The sequence below is a fragment of the Clupea harengus genome, chromosome 7 (assembly GCF_900700415.2).
Source record: "Clupea harengus chromosome 7, Ch_v2.0.2, whole genome shotgun sequence".
NCBI lineage: Eukaryota > Metazoa > Chordata > Actinopteri > Clupeiformes > Clupeidae > Clupea > Clupea harengus.
This window is the reverse complement of record NC_045158.1, coordinates 6070745-6091382: the sequence shown is the minus strand read 5'-3', so window position 1 is coordinate 6091382 and position 20638 is coordinate 6070745. Positions and strand designations below refer to the sequence as shown.

The following is a 20638-nucleotide window of genomic DNA, read 5'->3' as shown; positions in this document are numbered from 1 at the left end:
AAAAAACCTCCGGTGTTCAAACACAGCCCCGGCTCTGTAAATGGGAAAAAAACATAACGGCTCGGACCGAGCCATAAACAATCCCAGCCAATCAACACGTTGCTTCAGGATCACAGAAGGGTCATTTCACTGGCTGTTGAGCTCAAATATCAACCTTTGGCAAAACCAAAAATCACAGCCTGCATCTGCCTGCATACAGTTACAAGTATAAGAGAAATCAAACAAAGTTTGAGCCAAACAGCTGTCGGTGAGAGTTCCTTAGGGCTACATTATGTATGAAAGGCCAAGGCCATATTAACATATGCCTGAATAGACCAGGCTGTGTTCTGTCCCAATAGCTGCATTCAGTGGCTGTGGAGCCCTCACGCCAACTGAGGCCCCCATACATTCACACAGTGGCTGTCCGCTGTTTGATTCCTTCAGCTACAGGGTAGGGAGGGGGCTTGGCCACCCTGTCCAATCACAGAACAGAGGTGGGCCCAGTGGAGTCGGCTGACACCAATCAGGGAGCCAAGATGTCATTTGGGCATTTCAGACGAGGAAGCCAGCACTGCTAGAAACAACGTAAGGATAAGAAAACTTTGCAGCTTCTGCTACTGACTGACTCACAGCTGTGTGATTGATATAATATACTGATCATAACAGCATATATCTCTCTATTCAGAGCTGTGTGATTGAGTAGAGAAGAGATATATGCTGTTATGATCAGTATATTATATCAAAGTGTTTCAGACAATTTCTCTTTACTGTTCCAGACTGACTCAGAGCTGTCTGATTGAGTAGAGAGATATACCCTGTTATGATCAGTATATTATATCAAAGTGTTTCAGACAATTTCTCTTTACTGTTCCAGACTGACTCAGAGCTGTCTGATTGAGTAGAGAGATATATGCCGTTATGATCAGTATATTATATCAAAGTGTTTCAGACAAGTTCTCTTTACTGTTCCAGACTGACTCAGAGCTGTCTGATTGAGTAGAGAAGAGATATACGCTGTTATGATCAGTATATTATATCAAAGTGTTTCAGACAAGTTCTCTTTACTGTTCCAGACTGACTCAGAGCTGTCTGATTGAGTAGAGAAGAGATATACGCTGTTATGATCAGTATATTATATCAAAGTGTTTCAGACAATTTCTCTTTACTGTTCCAGACTGACTCAGAGCTGTCTGATTGAGTAGAGAATGAACTGCCCTTGCGCTGCCCTGAAGGGCAGTCCTCGCTGCCTGTAGATAAGACAGAAACATTAAATATGTCTCGGCTTTCCCTGGATACCCCAAAGCACAGACCAGCTGAAGTCAATCACAGGGAGAAGAGATGTGCGCCCTCGACGCCCACGTCTCTCCGCCAGACAGTTCGTCCCTCGGTGGCTGTCATATCTCCGCTGACCCCTGACCCCGATGAGAATGCTCGGGAGACTCACCTACGACCCTGTCGCCTGTCTGCACGCCCATCTTCCTCATAGCAGCGGCAAACAGCGCCACTTGACGCTTCAGTTCGCCAAACGTCACCTTGGTGATCTCTTCGCTTGCCTCCGCTAAAGGAGAGAGGGAGAGAGAGAGATGGAGGGAAAGAGAGAGAGATAGGAGTGAAGTTAACTGAGCTGTTCATGTTAATAACAGAACAGAACTGACATTTTCAAGTACGCTAAAAACCAAACAAGTTTTGTTATTAAATCAACAAATCCCAATTCGTCTTCACACAGGACAGGTATTAAATCTACATATGTGTGACATTAACCTAAATATCGCCAACCTAAACCTGAAACATTCAACTTGTGTACAGACATTTTCTACTTATAAGTCCAACTGTACCTTTTTTCTATTCTGTTTTTGTTCAACTTTGTAATCTATTTTTTTGTATCTTTGTATTTACATCTACTGTATATCTTGGCTGAATTCCGTGTGCACGTCAGCAAACTTTTTTTTAGACTTGAACATCATTGGAAAAATAAATGAATACATAAATAAATAAAATGAAATCTCTAGCAGGAGATTCTGAAAGTCCATTTTGACCCCTCTGCCCTTCAGCACATGTCCTCCATCGCTCACATCCATTCCTTACGGAAGGTAGATGGAGAGAGGGCACCGGTTCATCTCCGCCCATCTCGGCTCCAGCACTGATGTCTAACAGCCTCCCTGATCAATGGCACTCTCGTAATTAAACTCGGCCGTGAGGAGCTCCTAACCGCATCAGGCGGACAGGGCAGCCCATCCATTAAGATATGAGAAATTACAGGAGCACGTCACAGACTAAACACTGCAGCAACAAATCAAATTAAAGGGCCACAGTATTGATTTAATTTAACGTCAGCCACAATGGACAGATTGGGTTGTGTTGCTATTTTTAAGAGTGGGACCTTGGCATGCATGCATGGCAAACAGAGGCATCATCCATACAGATAGCATCATTGACGTCAAGCTAAGAAGGCTTTCCAGATACCTGCAAACACACAATGCAATCTAACAGGTAAGAATATGAACTCGTAAGCCTGGTCCTCAGGTGGAAAATGTTCTCATCATAACAGGGTAAACCGTTCAAACAGGATGACTCATTAGGACATACTACCGGACATCTGCAACACAAGTGCTGATACAACATATTGATAAAAGGCCTGAAGTCATATCCTGTATCAGATATTATGACATTTTATGTGTATATTGCTTTACAGCACATCCCCACGCCATGTTAATTCACATCATCAATTAATCAGACCATATTAAATAGAGGTAAAGAAACTTAAACCAGCTCAAACTTCCAGTACAGAGAGCACTGATTTCAGCTCCTTTGGCTTAAGAGATTCTCTTCACCAAGGCATCCCTTTGGCATATGACACCATCACAATTTAGACTAACATGATTGAATGAGGAGTTATCTTTTGCTAAAATGAAAACCTTAACTTACTGATGGCGTATAGAGCTACTTTGTCCTGGTCCTTGTGTTTAAGGAGGTTTTCTGCGTAATTCAGTCGGCTGCCTTTAAACCACTCAGGCACCTCAGATATCCTCTTTGACGTGTCGATGATCTGGAAAAATGCACAGGCACACAGAGGGGACATTTTATCAACATTTATCCAAGAATCAAAATGTGGTCCAAAATGATCAAATTACAATCCTGCCCTTAGAACAACATAGTTGTTTTGTTTTGCTTTGACTAAGACTTAGGTCATATATATCAATATAGAGAAAACAATGTAAGGAAAGCCTAAAGGGCATCTGGCCTGCCATTACATGGTCTCCAGCATCTGCGCTAAGATTTAAAGCAGCCTACATATTAACATTTCAAGTAAAATTCCTGTGCAGAGCCCATTTCTCTATAACTTCCTGCTTAGTTCCTGCTCATTCAAAGGTGGGGCAGAACAAACATTAGCCTACATCATACATGACTGTATGTGAGGATGTTGTAATTGTGCAAGAGCAAAATAGCCCATCCATAAAGCAATCTACTTTACAGTCTGATATGCTTTGTCATAGAGGAATATCAGACTGTAAACAAGACAACTTTATGTGAGCTACTTCAGATTGCCATCACTGCATAGAAAAACACTCACACAACCACTCCTTACAATGATAAACCTCAGTGGAGATTGATTGTTCAAGTGTGACCACATTATCTTTTAGACACATTCACTGGAATTCATAAAGTAACACTATCAGTCCATAACAACGGCAGCACAAAGACATTGCCTAGTGGCTACACTGCACTACATAGTAACTTCACTCTACTGGTCTGGCTCGATTTACTTGTCTTAACGTCACCACTTACCACAACAGCAGTGCAGGAAGATACAAAACTTCTCTTACATTCCTTAAGTGAGAGGAGACAGCCTCACAGTCACCAGCCCATTTAATAATAACAACCATTAATATTTTTGCAGTTTCAGTTCTAAGGGGAGGAGGGAAAGCACATGTTGTGATAACACTGGAACAACTCAGTTGGACTCCACTGTGATTGCATGCATGACTGCGGAGAGAACAATTCAGTCCCTTCCCAGGGCAAGAGGAGGGGGATGGAGGTGCCTATACATTGTCCAACTCCACCCTCACACCCTACCCCCTCCCAAATAGCTGCCCTGGCTGTATATCATGAGAACACTCTCTGTATCCTGAATACTACACATGGGTGCATTTCTGCTTCAGAAATGGAAAGGGACTGTACCTCTTCATACTTCCTTGAGCTGACCACCCCACAAAACCTCCAGACCTCTGCCCAGAACTCTGGGTAGTTCTGAATGGACCACTGATAGAGGTCATCATAGTTGGCTGCAAATGCAAAAGACATAACCATCACATAAACAACATCAGTGCTGAGGAGCATGAATTAAATGAAAGGGATAACTAGGCCTACTTAAAATATTATATATATATATATATGTGGCTTGGTCGTTTATAGTACATTTCAGACATATTCTGCAGACGTTCTATATGTTTTGAGAGAACACGTTTTTGAGTTTAGTCACAGCCTGAAACTATGAATGATACTCAACATATTAACAGAGGTGCAAACAGGTCACTTCAGAGGAAGCCCATTCTAATAAAGGACTTCCTCCATACAAAGATAGACAGAATAGCCATTTGAAATTCGTTGACTGGTTAACCAAAAAAAAGTACAAAGCGTCTGAGAGAGAGTGAGCTCCTAAAGCTTCTTACTGAAACAATGCTGCTTGCGCCTCACGACCGCGGATTACATCATAAAAGAGAGACGGGAAAGTTTATTATGTGATGATCCTACATGTAGCCTACACACGAGTCAACTAGACAAGTCATGTTTATGAATGACTGCTATCCAACACTTATCAGCTACCTAGTGGCCAACGGCAGCAGTAACATCAGTAGCTGACACACTTACCCAGATTAAGTCCGAAATCTTGATTCACCTGAGACCTGAACCGGTCCATCTGTGTGTTCTTCTTGGAGTCTGGGTACCACAGCACCTTCGACTCCATGATTTCCATGCTCTTCCCGTCGATGTCTTTAGGCATTGCGAACGCTTTCGCACAAGACCACAATAAATGTCCTTAGTAACGTAAGGTGAGGGGGACAACGCTAGAGAGCACGGACGTATTCAGCGGGACGGCAGTCTACAGTGTCATGCACACTGTCATGTTCCACTTCCTTGCAGCCACTGAGTAATCTAGACAGCCCCTCAGTCTCCGCCCCCAGATGACATGCGCGTCGTAAATACTCCTCCCTCCTATCAAACCTAGCACTTGCTGGATCTTCCGCTTAGCAAAATAGACCCTTGAGATAAGATTTGTTTCGAAATATTAGCAGGATAAATTATAAAATACAACGGCTGTTTTTAATAGTTATACTTAGGTCTGAGTTCGTAGATTTATTCCAATTGCTTCTCACATATACATTATATTATGACTGTATGCAACAAATCTGCAACTGGTGTAGAAAAGAAAAGGAATATTTGCAAAACAGAATTTTGTCATATAAAAAGCGAGAAATTTCAAGCTTACTAGCACGTGCATGTGAGAAGCCTATTATAAGATATGCAAATACGTTCTGGTTGTTGTATGTCACTATAAGAATTTGAAGGGAGTTCTTCAAGGTGACATGAGTTCAGTGCCCTATTTTGTCCTTTTGAATATTCTCACTCCATGTCGCAATGATATATGGCAAAGGCACACCACCGGTATTACTCTACTTGATTGGCTGTTTAGACACTCGTCTCACATCAGCCGAGGAATGGGTCTTCTTACATGCAATGTTGACAGACCACAAAATTATCCAATAGGGAAAGACGGTCTCGTTGAGACCATGCGTTCAACGCTACTGATGCGAGCCTTGACCAATGATGATCGATTCCCGAAAAATACGTTTTAGAGGTGTGCCCAATCAGACGTCTTGAGGTGATTTAGTCCGTTCTAAGCTTTTGTGCACTCCTACAACAGCTAAATGAAGATGAGTTTAAGATATCCATGCAATTCCTACAAAATGTATATGTCAATCATTGCCCTCATGACAATAACATCGGTTTCAAGGGTGACCAATGAAAATGTGGTTGCAGTTAGCTATTTGGTTTGAATCTGCAATTTCTTACATTTCTTGCAGAATTCAACCTCATATGGTCAGCTTTATAATTAAGTAAGAATGAGAATGAGCTACATTGAAATACAAAAATAATTACAACAACTACTACTACTAATAATAGTAATAATAATAATATGTTGTTTGTGGACAGTGCAAAGTAAACTGTGAAAATCTCAACATTAGATTTCGGTTGAATGTCATTTTGCATTAATCTATTGCATTGAAAGCCTCTTCTAATTGCTGAGACCTTGGCCATATGAAAACATTGCCTTTGATGACATGCACTTGCATCATAATCAGTGCTGTTAGCAATTTCATCATTACTTTAAGTGGATGTACATTTTGTCCTGTTTGAATGCAGGCGAAAGGAGCTGTGTGTGTGTGTATGACTCCTCCTCCTTATAAGAACAGAAAATCACACCACCACTGCTCTGCTCTACACTAAACACACACACACACACACACACACACATAGCTGGCCTGAGTCAACAATTATCAGGGGAACCTTTGTGAGAAGTTGATATTGCCATCGAATTGGGTGTAGAAACATCCTAGGAGAAAAATGAATCACACAATGTTCAAAAATCTCTTTCGGGCAATCATTTCTCTTGGGGCATGATATTACAGTGAAAAAATAACACCCTCTTTTTTTCCAATATTTTCAAAATGGGAACAATAATTTCAAGAGCAAACAAAGCAGTGTCCTGCCTATCAGTCTGCTGAAATCAGATACATTCACCCCTGAGGAGGCTGGTGGTGGAGATGTACTTGTGACCTGACCAAAGTTGCAAACTAGAAAGATCAATGCTTGCTAGGTAACTAATAAATCCCTCATAGATAAGATTTTCAGGAAGGTCACCTGTTAACATAAAATGTACTTACATTCATGATTATTTGTTCTGTTCTCAAACACTAACAAATGTAAGATATGGTAGATGTGTGTTAATCTGAAATGAATTCATACAATACAGATCCAACACAGATGGATTGGATCATGAAGGCTTGCACCACTGGTTTAGGGTTGAATAATGAGCATCAGTAGCCTGTCTGTGGTCATGGAGAGAGCATCTGGGTTTGTGGCACCTGGCATGAGGCCTGGTTCTCTGTGGTGATGGTGTAAGAGAGAGCCAATCCATCAGCTGAGCCAATCACAAGTCCAGTCCAGTCTGCATAGTGGAATCCACATACCAAGAGCCAACTCAAACACAAACCACCTCAAGGTTATCGTCCAATGGGAGGTGGCCAGGGACTACATGAAGATGCTTGCCATCTGATTACCACACAGGTTACACCATAGAGGTGTTCTGACAGAAGTCACAGTTTTCGCAAGGGTCGAATGACACAATAAGCCAATTTCTACTTCTGCTAACAGCACACCCATGTTTGAATAACAAGTTAAGAATTAAGCTAATGATGTATGGTGTCTGTGTAGGTAACACAACGCAGGCCACCAAATAATGACTTGTGGAAGCATGCGGTTGAATGGTCAAGGCTCTTGAATAGGATTATGTTACCTAAATAATACAACATGTAGACGAAGAAAAGATACAATAATGTGTTCATTTAATCAACTGTTGGACCTCTGATTCGGCTGCATATAAGCCTTCAACACGAAAGAAAAAAATAACACACACAAACAAAGTACCCCCCCCATAAAAAAAACTGACTCACACAAAATGAGAGAAAGAACTTATCTTAACACCAATATAAATCATAGACAGTTTTCCCTAGCAATACATGTAAAAGAAACATGTTGAGATTCTGAAACACACATGATTTCATTGACATAATGACTCAATAAATTAGGATGAATAGGCATCCGATGAAAATGTTCAGTAACTGCAATATTTCAATAAATCTGTAAATATTCACTTACTTCCCTTTTTAATTTATTAACATTTTCAAAGTGGCAAAACATTGTAATTTCAAAAGTTTTTATCTCATCTACAACTAACCATGGAGAGACACTGAAGCAACAGTAAAGACCCATGACACAGGTATCAACAGTAAAAAAAAAGAAAAAAGAAATAGCAATGTCATTCTTACTTATTATTACAGTGATTTTACTTCTCCTAACCAAAGTGAAAAACACACATCTTCATCTTTACTCAGATAGTATTTTTATGCATGTTTGTAGCATGACAGGTTTGGTGCACAGAGTGAGAGATATTATATGCACTACAGTACGACATATCTTCTACTATAGTAGTCTGTGAGTGTAAAAGACAACTAAGGTTTAAAAACCCAGTTGAAACAAGATCATACAGATGATGGGCCTTGATCACATGTTTCTATACAGGAACTCCTCATTCAGACAGAATGATGATGGACTCTATATACATCAGTGCAAAGTTATACTGAGATTCTACTGGCAACTTACAAAACTGCATACCTTTATTAGGGCATTTCAAAAACTTTACTCTAAAGCTATCCAATTAAAAACCACAATGTAAGTCATAAACTTTCTATATGAATTATTGATATATACCGGTTGAGTCAGACCGATGGTCAGCTGTGTAAAGCGCATAGCAATGCACATACAATCTGGCCAATGCTGTGAAGTAAGAATAGGTTAACATGCTAAAAAACAAGTTAGCATACAGTAGGAGTGTGATGGGCATGAAACAAACATACAAAGGACAAAATAGGTATAGGGTCCAATGAAACCCCAGTTCAATGGAATGCAGTGACGCTTTTGGGGGCAAATTAGACATGGTCCCCAATGCTGGCAACTGTCGTTCACATCTGAATCCCAGTTCCCAGGGAAGTCTAGAGTGGTTCTTCCCCACTGGGTCCTTGCACAGCTACAAACTAATGAAAATATTTCAGAACAGCAGACGTCCTCTGAAAAAGTATTTCAAGATTCACACTAAATGTCAAGGTTTTTTTTAAAACATCACTGGGTGTTGAAAAAAAAATTCAGACTTGTCCATTAGGAATGTGACATTTAGGATATCAATAGGTGAGCAAATACATAACTATTCTGCTTACCATCTATCTAAGTCAAAAAACTATATGTACATCTCAGTTACAGAGAGGAACTTCAGGTACATCAGTGACCCATTTCCAGTTTTAAAAAGATGCAGGGAAAATATATGGGACAAAGACATTAGATTCCCTTTAACAATCAGAGGATCATCCACACTATAGAACAGAAATGACATGTTCCCAATGCTGATATCACATTACAACTATCAGCCATTACTCAACATTTACCAACAGATTAGAGGGAATCATAGTTCTCCAAACTGCTGTGTGTGTGTGTGTGTGTGTGTGTGTGTGTGTGTGTGTGTGTGTGTGTGTACACTTATTCTGACAAGATCCTGCAACATGAAATTATCTGGTTGCTCTACATAATTCAGTGGGACGGTTGTTTTTACAAATTCTCTCCCTGAGAACTCAGTGCCTATGTAGGGCGTCCAGAGGGCAACTTCACTACTTCATTCCCAATTTGCCTAACACACCACGGTCTTAACAACACTTCATTCTACGTTTTCACATACACTAAACACTAATCCAGAAGTTAAAACAGATTGGTTTTACGAGGGAAAGCAGCCAAAACAATAGCATTCATTCCCTTTGCTCTTCCACATACACAAACACAGAATCACACAAGCACAATCATTCAAATGCACGCCTAGTGCTGCAAAACACATTCACACAGTAAGCTGTATACAAAAAAAAAAGGTCCACATATATTCACTATATCAATCCTATTGCTACTGGGTAAACAAAATGGCTTCATTAACACATTTGGTTCTAAGACAGCCTTCTCAATAAGTAACATACTCCATGTATTCACTACTAAGCTAACTGGGGCTTAGTTTTGCTTCTATGGATGAGACTTGATACATTAAGTTAAAGTTTTACTTTTCAGTTAAATGAAACACGAGGCGATATTCATCTGATATCTAGACTGGTTTTAGGGGAAATTCTGGCCAAATGTGGCTTTTCAAACATAGTTGTCTCATTAAAAAACACAATACTGTGACGGTCAAATAAAAGTCATGGAACCTGGTTTCCAATTTCAATAGTTGCATTTTTGATTCCCAACAGCTACTTCAAACTAAATACTCACCTCGCCCCAAACACCACCACTGACCCATGGGTCTCTACTGTTCACTGGACCTCTCCAGGTTGTCAATCACTCTGCTAAGGCGGATGTTTAGGAGACGTATCTGGGTGTCCAAGTGGTCAATCTTCTCCTCAAGGGTGCTGGCGCCACCGCCTCTGCGCCAGTACGCCCCCACTGGCCCAGTCATGAAGTAGACGGCCATCACGAAGCAGAGTGGAAGCACGGCGCGCTCGGGATCCCCCTCAAACTTCTGCAAGATGTAAAGGCAAGAGAGTGCAAACAGAGCCACGCGGGCCAGCCAGAAGAAACGGCCGAAGACGGCGTGCAGCAGGTAGAAGAAACCCCCCAGGAACAAGGATAGGAACCAGTAAGCCAGAAGCACTGCAGCCACCAGGAGGAGAGCACGAGCCGGAGAGTTGGTCAAAGATGTGGGGCTGAAGTAATGGCTAAGGTTAGATGCTGAAAGGGGTGAAGGGGTGGAGAGAGAGAGAGAGAGAGAGAGAGAGAGAGAGAGAGAGAGAGAGAGCGAGACATAATTATTTGGCATCATTAACCAGTAGCCCATGACCAACTTCACTGAGTCTGGCCATTGCTGCATAGGTTTACCTCTGCAGCTGAATACTTTGCAACAAGACAGTTTCTGTCAGTGTTTAGTATATACTTCTTAATAACATTTTTGGCCCCATACTGCAAAGTACAATCCAAAGTCAAAAGAATACCATCAATTCCTATGACATCCAACAGATCGGTCCAAACTTTCCAGAGTGTGTCCAAGAAGGCGTCGACTCCATGGACAAATCTTTCCGTGGTCTTGGAGAAAAACTAAAGAAGAAACAGAACGATTGTCGATAGCTAAATTGTGAGGCTGTATTCAGACAGTGCCAAACGCCAACTGAAATCTGAACGGGACACCCATATGGACAATATTTATACGAGTGGCCCGTGTATCGTTTGGCACGGCTATTAAATCAGTCAATACATTTTAATGTGTAATTAAATGAAGCCACCACAGATCAATAACTACACGTCTGCGTCATAATAACACACCAATGAGAGATACATTGCCATATGCATCAATCACCATTCAGTTAGCCCCATAGACTATTTGATAGCAGGCATGCTAAAAACCGACATCGTATATGACTTTGGCCTAAACTAAAGTTAATACCACACAACCACACCATACTAACCTTATACAAACCCCTGATGTTCTCCTCTCCAAAAATGCTGCTCAAGGTTTGATAAAACCCATTGGCCGCCCTTCTAAAACTGTTCTGGCTACTAGAATCTTTCCTGCTCCTGGCTGATTCAGCGCAAAGAAGGAATGCAGAGAGCACCAACACAATAAGAAGTCGCTTGTCTCCTTTCATGTTTGAATGGAAGAATACTATCTAACGAAATATATATCTAGGAACAGATAAAATTCCGGATTTTAAATAATTTACTGCACGTTATAGAACCTCAAGTGTCCCCGGAAGAAGCCGTTCTGTTAGAAATGGGGAGGTACCGACCACAACCTTCCGCCTTGTCTCGGAGCTGCCACCTAGCGGATATGGCTTGGAATCCCCGCGAAACCGCCATCAGTCATATATATATATAAAAAAAAACATTTCAGTTTGACTGTATCATCTTTATGGGGCACAGATGTTTGCACTGCATTAACAGATTAAACTATTAGACCATAAAACAGTACACGCCATCGCCTCAGACCAAATTCCATCCTGACATTTACTGCATTTTAATACAAATATGTGGTGGTAGAATGTTTTGTGTTTTTTGTTTGTTTGTTTTTGTTTTAGAAAATAAGAGATGTATCTCTAACCTTTCATAAACATGACTTTGTAAAAATCATTGGATATAAAATCGCAGAACTACCATGCACATATCTCGGTTACAATTTTCTTGCAAAAAAATGAATAATAATACAGCTTTGTTTAACCATGTTTCCCACCGGACAGTCTTCTTAAACGTACCGTACTGAGGACAGCAGGAAACACCACTGTGGTCAAATTAATTGTGATTTTTACACAAGCTACTCGAACGTTTTCCTGTGTAGTTGGTTATACCATCCTTTACTCAAAATGGGGAAAAGACAGCATCAAAAAGATAAAATGTAAGTCAATGTTTATTTGTCTTGTCTGAACTAACATGTCAGGCATAGGTGAGCTAGCGATAGGTAGCTAATACGTTGCCTGGCTAGCTTCTTACAATGAAACGTTACTTAATGGTAAGTTACTATCAGATGCATATGGTTTCCTTGGGAGTACTCAAGCAGAGTTTATACATATCATAACGTTATAATCTGTGTGTTTCTTTTTCATAATCAATGTGCTGCCAATTTAAAACGAGCATTAACATGGTTAGGGATAGCTTGCTAACTTTAGCAAACCAGCATCCTAGCATTAAGTTAGGCTAACAAACATTAGGCAGCTATCGTTAGTCTACGTAGTTAGTTATCATAACAGGATATAATAGCTACGCTAGTTTGGTTGTATAAACTCTTAGAATTATGTTGCAAGAATAACCATTATGTTGGATAAGTTAGGTATTGAAGAGTTATCTTTTGGGGATGTAACTGTCGGATGTCCTGTCTAGGTATATCACCTGTTCGGAGTACACGAACTTCTATGGAGGGAGAAGAAACGGTATGTTCCCTATTGACACCTTGTTTTGTGAAGGAGCGCTACATCCCTGTTTTTATATTGCCCTATTGACACATGAGCCTGTTAAAATGAACTATTATGTGTGGAATTGCTTTTCTTTAGTAATACCGAAGGCCAACTTCAGACGGCTCCCCTTTGACCACTGCAGGTGTGTGTGTCTAAATATATGAATGTTGTCGTTTAAAGTATATAAAATCACGGGGCAATCTTTCCCAGTTTCAAATTCGAATTGGCAGGTGTATTAAAACGGCAATGAATGTCTCTTCTGTCTATTCACAGTTTGTGTCTCCAGCCATTTGAATATCCCATGTGCACAACAGAAGGCGTTGTTTTTGACCTAATGTGAGTATTGATGGACCCTACCCTACCCTACCCATCCTCACAAGCACAAGAACATTATAATTTTTTTGCACTATCCACACCAGCAGCACAAGATCACTTTTCACTTTCCTCCTGGACACCGACACTGTCAAAATCATTGCACTCTGTACAATAGGGTCAGACCCTTTCCTGTATCTGTAAACACTCTGTGTGAATATGTTCTCCCTATGTGTATGTATATGTGATTTATGTATGTATGTCGGTGAGGTGTATAAGTGTGTATGTGTATAAGCTACTGGATGACCTAAATTTATAAAGTATCCATCTATCTATCTATCCATCTAGACTGATGATGGCATAAGATTCTATGTTGAAATAGTATCATAGCCCAAATAATCAGTTTGTCCTTGTAATATGAGTCAGTTTAGAGTCAGGCTAGTCAGTGTTTGGCCTGCCTGCATCATGATGAGTAGATATGCTGGATCCAAACCTCTTTATTCTCTTTCATTCTCTCTCTTTGTTAGGAGCATAGTGCCATGGATAAAGAAGTTTGGTACAAACCCTGCCACTGGAGAGGTAAGTCAAACGATGTTTCTTAAGATATCGTCTTAGTCAATCACTTAAAGGCACACTATGCAACAATTTGACACTTTTTGAGGTATGGTTATATAGGCAACTAGTTTTGGTACCGTCCTCAAATTCATTTTGATAGCATATGTGAAGGACAGATAAACACCTGTCTTCCCCACTAGCCATCCAATATATGCCCTATGTAGTTCTCTGTAGCGGGCTCGAACACCCTGCAAAAATGGAAGAAACGCATTCACACGCATGACATTGCCAGCTATACTGCCAAAATACACCAGTTAGTGTGTTGGCAAGCTTCTATCAGTGTCATCTGGGCTGTTGGTGGTGTTTGCAAGGTTTTTGCATGCCTTTTAGGTAGTTAGCTTACTAGTTTTGGAACAGAACTCCATATAGCTGCTTTAAGCTATTAAATGTTATTCTTGGGATGCATTTCAATTGAACTTCATTTAGCTTCTAAGGAAACATGTAGAAAGCAGACCGACATGACATGAGGGACTAGGCCAACATGTATAAACTAATTTTCCAGCTGGGCTGTGCCTGAATACACTATACAATTAACAGAAATGTAGTTATTAATACATTTGTTATTAATTCATAATAACTGTGTCATTCAAACACTTCAGTCTCTGACCAGTATCATTGTTGACAACCGCTCAGAGTATGATTACAGAGAACAGCATTGATGCTGTTATTGAAATATATTATAATGTGAGTAATATTTTTAATAGTGCTGTCAAACGATTAAAATATTTAATCGCGATTAATCGCATTTATGTCATAGTTAACTCAAAATGAATCGCGATTAATCGCAAATTTGTATCTATTCTAAATGTCCCTTCGTTTATTTATTTTTTCCATCATTTTATTTTTATTTTTATGCCCTTATCAACATGGAAAAGTGGATTGGCTTGCTTTAAGCAAATGTTTTATTTTATTGAAAACCAACATTGCCAAACAGGGCGGTACAAAATTAAATTATAAAGTGCACATTTCAGGTAAACAAGGACTCTTTTCTTCTTTTTTTCAATTTTTGCTGGGAACATAGCAGTCAGGCCTCTTATTTCAGGAAACAATGAACCGTAACAGTTAGGTTACCAATAAAAGGTAAGCCTACTACTTCTTTGCTTTCAGCCAGCTGCCTGTTGACATTTTCAGACAACAGTGAAGCTCGCTTCTTTTGCACAACACATCTTTTAAAAGTAAACTTTCCATTCAGAAGCTTTTCATCATCCATTTCGCCATATCGCGCTCACCATTCACTCAAACCGTAACGTTAGCCTACTACACAGTTTGCGAGGCCAAACAGAACGTTAATCTAAAAAAAATAAAAAAATTAATAATAATAAAAAAAATAATAATAATAAAAAAATTGAGTTAATCTCGCGATAAAAAAATTAACGCGTTAAACTGACAGCACTAATTTTTAATGAACACGTTTTTAGTTTGTTTTTGAAACCACACCTATATGAAACTTTAGAGCCTTTCTTAAAGTCGTATGAATTAGCTGACCATTCCTGACTTAGCTGATCAAGTGAGGTAAATACAGAACATGCAAGCCCACTTTTAGGAGTTTGCGAGACTATGATCAATCAAGTAATATGCCCTTATACATTATGAATTAAAAAACAACACCCCTATTCAAAGAAACACTTTAGATGTATACACAGCCTCAGTACAACAGGGAATCATTACAAATACTTAGATTGCAATGTATCTCCCAAGCCACTAGAGGGGATAAGGCACCATGGCAAAAATCCTCTGGAAATCTGGAGAATAGGGCATACATTATATAACACCCTGATCCATTTAAGCATGTCTGTGATTTTTTTTTTTTTTTTTTTTTTTGTGGTGTCAGTCTCTCAGAAATCAGGGGAGAACCTTTTTCCCAATCGCTAGATTCATACTGAGAAATGGGTCAACCGTAAACGTATGCGCTCTGATTTGAAGCGCAAAAGAGGGGCAACAGTACTGTTTTTATTTGTACTTTGACAATGTTGTGTAACGATATACACATACAATTCTCAATGTGCCCTCAGCATAGATTACTACAGTCTTATTTTTTATTAATATATGGGATTAAAAGTGATATGTCAACCCTGTGTGTGAATATCCAGTGCAGGGACTTCTATGGTACAAGTGGGTGAAACCTCTTTAAATGCCATGTGAACGTCTCAGAGAACAGTCTCACAAAAGCAACAAATGACAGAGCCACGGTCTACTGCACGTTATGTGTTAATCAGCTAACATATTGCCCTAGTTTACAGTATTCAGGACAAGCATGGACTTTTGGAGCATTTTATTTGCTACTGCACCTCCACTCATGTGTTGGCCATGAACAGCTCCGTGGTGGATAGCTCAGACAGTGGTTTGGCAGTGTCTCAGGGCTCTTTTGTCTAGGGCCTGTGTGGTGTTCGTCATTCAACCGTGGCTCAGAAACACGACCGCCTTCAGAACCGTGAGCTCTGACACAGCGTCAGTCCAGGCCAGTGAAGGACGTCCGCCACTTTCCAAACAAAGGAATGTGCAAGTGGCTGCAGTTGAAGCTGTAGAGCAGTACAAATCTAATTGGCAGAGGGTGTATTCATAGTCGTGTGTGTGTGTGTCGTGCTCAATGTTTTTGTGGACCAGTCTGCCATCTGACTGTCTCATGGATTTTTGTAGGTGTTTGTTATTGCACATATCTTTTCCAGTGGTATGCACAATGTTGTATTTACATGTTGAATGTTGGAGAGAGACCATGTGTGTCTGTCTACTTAGCTGGTCCCTCTAGCTGAGGAAGATGAAAATAGTAATGAGAGAGAGAGACACAGAGAGGGAGGGAGGGAGAGAGAGAGAGAGAGAGGGAGAGAGAGAAAGAAAGAAAAAGAAAGAGAGAAAGAGAGAGAGAGAGAGAAGCCCATTGCATAGGCATGTCAGGGTTTGTCCTGGTAAACATGTAGTGTGTTTGTGGCTTAGTAGTAGAGCCTGAGCCATTTTTGGATGTGGAGCAGGAGGTACAAAAACAAATGTACACTCTGAAGGTTTACCATCAGATCAGAGGCTTAATGCAGCCACGTCTGACCCCCTCACTTTCCTTGTTTGTGGGTCAAACGCATCAAATACCTCCTGCCCTCAAAGCTTCTCAGTGGCCCAGTCCGTCAGTGACCCAGCTTCCCCTCACATCTGTGTCAGCCGCGCTAGATGGGGACAAACATGTCCCCTGGGGGAGGGCGTGGGGGGGGGTACATGGACACCATGCATCAGAGACCCCCCAGCCTACCCCCCTGTGGTGTGCTCTGAGGGTTGTTGGTTTTTTTTCTGGGTTTTTTCTCTTTTTTTTTTTCAATAAAGAGTAGGTCCAGTCTGTCTGGAGCTGCGGGGTTTCTTGTGAGCCCATTTCTAGCCCAATCAAATGTGTTCAGCCAGTGAGTCAGTCAGTTGAGTAGGCTAGACCCTGGAAAAAGGGCCATGCCACTGCCCTGGGGCACCTGGGTAGGGCATGTCAGGTCTACTCTGGGCGGCCTTCTTTGCTGTCTGGCTGCCAGAGGGGCTGGTATGGCAGTCAGTGGCAGGTGGTGTCCTTCCCTGTGGATGCCTTGCATTGTATGAGTGCTATCTTAAAACAACAGGAGTATGAAGTCATTTACAGGGATTCTTATAGGCTTCACCTCTGGGCCAGTATGGTTTTAACCCCAAGGGCTTTTGTTGCGGTTATAGCTCTGCTGGTAAAAACCCATTTAAACAAATGTGCACAGAATACAGTGAATGAAGAGAGAACAGTGAAGAGGAGAGGGGGACCGAGGAGCCTGCTGTTGCAGTTGACACAGTTTTCGTGCTCTTGTGTACAGTAATTCAATAACGGCTCGGCTGCAAAAGTTTAATCTGGGCCTAATCGGATGGCTGTTGATGTAGTCACTTTTAGGAAGGCCTCTGTGGAATTTGTGCTCTGTATGAATCGGTTCTCTGTGCGCGCGCAACTCTCCCGAGACTCTGAGGAGGCCAATGAATGTCGTTTGAAAAAACAATTAGCTGTGGAGCTTCATGAAAACAGCTACTCAGTGTCCACTTGCTAATGTTTTTGTTCCTCCCCCCAAATGTTATTACTCACTTGTCCGGTTCCCACAGCTATTTATATGCTATTTATATGATATGTATGTGTTTCTCAACAGAAACTCGAGGCAAAGTCGCTCATCAAGCTCAACTTCGCCAAGAACCAAGAAGGTACAGACACTGATCACCATGACTGACTTTCAACTTTGCCTTAGCAGTCTTCTGTTTTCACTTTTCAGATTTCACACCCTGTGGTAGATAAAGAGTGAATGCATTTCTTAACATAGTGTTTTTTTTTTTTTTTTTTAACTGAATGTAATATGTTTCTGCCTCTTTCATCCACCAGGCAAATATCACTGCCCTGTTCTCTACACCATCTTCAACAACAACTCTCACATCGTTACCAATAAGGTCACAGGCAATGTGTACTCTAATGAGGTAAACACTTCTTTTAACGTACTCATGAAGACTGTATTGGATGGTTATTCCACAGCTGTCTAAATTAAACATTCATTGAAGTTTGATTTGAGGGATCTGCTTGTAGATAGGATTATGTACAGTGCATGCTGAAAGTTTATGCCCTTTATAGTTTCCGCATTTTGTTATGTTTTAGTTAGTTTATTGTATTATGTGTTTGTTATATTTTATTTTTTGTTTTTTTCCTCATCAATCTACACAAAATACTTCAGACAGGCTTTTGGAGTGTTTTGTGAATGTACTAAAAATCAAACACCAGAATATCCCATTTATATTTATACATAAATATTAAGACCCTTTGTTATGACCCTTGCAATTGAGCTTCCTATGGGATGGAGTCCTATCAAGGGTCCTTGGGGTCCACCTATGCCTAATTGTATTCATTGAACGTAATTAGGAAAGGCACACACCGTTCTATAAGCTACCATAAGTGCATTCATGACAATACGGCTAAAGAAAAGCGACTCTGTAATGCAAATTAAAAATGGGTGCCCACTTAGTCAAGGGAGGAGTTTTGAACAGCTGTGGGATCAAAATGTTAGGTTGTCCGGGCAACTTTAATGGAAACACTTGATACAATTACAACAAATGCAAATTTCAAGTGTTTCCAGTCCAGTTTTTTTCTATTTACTTTAAATGGGCAAAATGTGCATTAAAATATTGGAGAAGGATACAAGAACAGCACAATAGCCTCCCTCATTCTTAAATGGAAGAGATTTGGAACCAGTCTTCCTACATCTGGGCGCCCAGCCAAACTGAGTAATCAGGGACGAAGGACTTTGGACAGGTAACCAAGATCCCAATGGCCTCTCTGAATCTATTGGCATGAGATCCAGAGTTCCTTTGTGGAGACGGGAGAACCTTACAAAAGGACAACCATCAGTGCAGCACTCCACCAATCAGGCCTTTATGGTAGAGTGGCCAAACGGAGGCCATTCCTCTCTAAAAGGCACATGACAGCCCGCTGGGAGTTTGCCAAGCAACTCTTTTAGACCAGAAGCAAAATCCTCTGGTCGGATGAAATGAAGACTGAGCGATTTGACCACAGTTCCCCAACGACATGTGTGGAGGAAACCAGCCACTGAGAATTATCTCATTAATACCATCCTCACAGTCAAACACAGTGGTGGCAGCATCATGCTGTGGGGATGTTTTTCTGTGACGCTGTTACGACCCCCTGCGCCCCTGCAGTGGCCATGTGTGTCCTGCAGGCAACAGTGGGGATGACGAGCGTCATGATGGACTGATTATCCACACCTGGGGAGGTGTGGAGTATAAAACAGACCAGTGGACACCTGTCTCTCGCTCTCTCTCGAGCTGGCATGCAGCGTCGGACGTATTACCCCTAGACACGTCGCCTTTGAGTTATGAATTGTATGGACTGAATAAACGCGTAACTTTTGTAGAAAACCGTTGTCATCTGCCTCCAAATGTTATTGTTTCGGTCACGAGCCGGCCGGAACGTAACAGACGCGGACTGGGAGACTAGTCAGGATAGAGGGAAAGATGGATGCAGAAAAATATAGAGCAATCCTGAGTGAAAACCTTTTCCGGAGTGCTCGGGATCTCAGACTGGGTCCTGAGGTTTACATTTCTACAAGAGGACCTGAGGCTTATGGCGAGAAACGGGATCTTTCACGACAAAAAAAAACTGTTTTTGCTTCGTCATTGTGGAGTATTGTGTATAGATTGATGAGAGAAAAAGAAGAATGAAGTGAATCCATTTTAAGGTTCTGAGCCTCTAACAACAAAATGTGGGAAGTGTAGATTGATGAGAAAACTAAACAAAATGTGGGATAGGTCAACAAGCAAGGCTAAATGTGTGTGTGTGTGTGTGTGTGTGTGTGTGTGTGTGTGTGTGTGTGTGTGTGTGTGTGTGTGTGTGTGTGTGTGTGTGTGTTTTTTTGCAGGCTGTGGAACAGCTCAACATAAAGACCAAAAGCTTTAGAGATCTGCTGACTGACGAGCCCTTTACACGCCAGGATCTCATCACCCTACAGGTGTGTGTGTGTGTGTGTGAGTGTGAGGTGAGAGCATGTGAGACAAAAGAGGGAGGGAAAGGAGGGAGAGAGGGAAGGAATGGATGGATGGGAAAAGATGAAGAGATTTCTACCACGTGTGCGCCACATGGTTGAATGCCTCAGTCGAGTTCCGTGCTGCAAAACCACGGCAAGGGCAGGAATGGCATGTGGTCACCGTCGGCTCTTCATAGATCACAATAACAGTTCTTAGAAGTTTTGCGAGAAAAGTTATTTTGTTACATGTGCTACATTTGGTGTATTTGAGGGCATATCATGTTGTGCGTATCACGAGGGCACATCTCAAAATCCCATTCAGCCTGCCATTTGTTTTAAACTGCTCTCCCATAAGCCTCGCTTATAGATGGCCTCTCCCACCCCCACCCCAAACCCCTTCCTCCCATTCCAAAAAGACAAGGTCAGCAT

General features: G+C 41.2%; 3 protein-coding genes across 3 annotated transcripts in view; 1 reads left to right on the top strand and 2 right to left on the bottom strand.

The window, feature by feature from the left end:
• The window catches only part of aacs (acetoacetyl-CoA synthetase), a 32948-nt gene extending 27773 nt beyond the window's left edge, over positions 1-5175 (bottom strand). The window contains exons 1-4 of the mRNA XM_031570298.2: positions 4849-5175; positions 4159-4262; positions 2905-3025; positions 1424-1537 (exon numbers count right to left, since the gene is read on the bottom strand). Coding sequence (XP_031426158.1) covers positions 1424-1537; positions 2905-3025; positions 4159-4262; positions 4849-4981 — 472 coding nt within the window. The 5' untranslated portion in view covers positions 4982-5175. The remainder of the gene's footprint in view (positions 1-1423; positions 1538-2904; positions 3026-4158; positions 4263-4848) is intronic.
• Positions 5176-7581: 2406 nt separating this feature from the next.
• LOC105889958 (bri3 binding protein) lies at positions 7582-11661 on the bottom strand. The gene is made up of 3 exons (XM_012815897.3): positions 11307-11661; positions 10836-10938; positions 7582-10575 (listed from the first exon to the last, which is right to left on the bottom strand). The coding sequence occupies exons 1-3, from the start codon at positions 11484-11486 to the stop codon at positions 10154-10156; spliced, it is 705 nt and encodes a 234-aa protein (XP_012671351.1). The 5' UTR covers positions 11487-11661; the 3' UTR covers positions 7582-10153.
• A 401-nt stretch (positions 11662-12062) lies between these two features.
• Positions 12063-20638, top strand: part of ppil2 (peptidylprolyl isomerase (cyclophilin)-like 2) — a 35323-nt gene continuing 26747 nt past the window's right edge. Inside the window, exons 1-8 of the mRNA XM_031570297.2 lie at positions 12063-12229; positions 12712-12761; positions 12882-12927; positions 13059-13121; positions 13625-13676; positions 17837-17888; positions 18064-18155; positions 20105-20194. Of these exons, the coding sequence (XP_031426157.1) occupies positions 12198-12229; positions 12712-12761; positions 12882-12927; positions 13059-13121; positions 13625-13676; positions 17837-17888; positions 18064-18155; positions 20105-20194 (477 nt within the window). The 5' untranslated portion in view covers positions 12063-12197. The remainder of the gene's footprint in view (positions 12230-12711; positions 12762-12881; positions 12928-13058; positions 13122-13624; positions 13677-17836; positions 17889-18063; positions 18156-20104; positions 20195-20638) is intronic.

Excerpts from the sequence above, each read along its gene's own strand:
- LOC105889958 (XM_012815897.3), bottom strand. The coding sequence starts at position 11,486 with ATGAAAGGAGACAAGCGACTTCTTATTGTGTTGGTGCTCTCTGCATTC. Across the intron at positions 10,939-11,306 it reads ACATCAGGGGTTTGTATAAG|TTTTTCTCCAAGACCACGGA; the intron begins GTTAGTATGGTG and ends TTTCTTCTTTAG. Across the intron at positions 10,576-10,835 it reads GGATGTCATAGGAATTGATG|CATCTAACCTTAGCCATTAC; the intron begins GTATTCTTTTGA and ends CACCCCTTTCAG.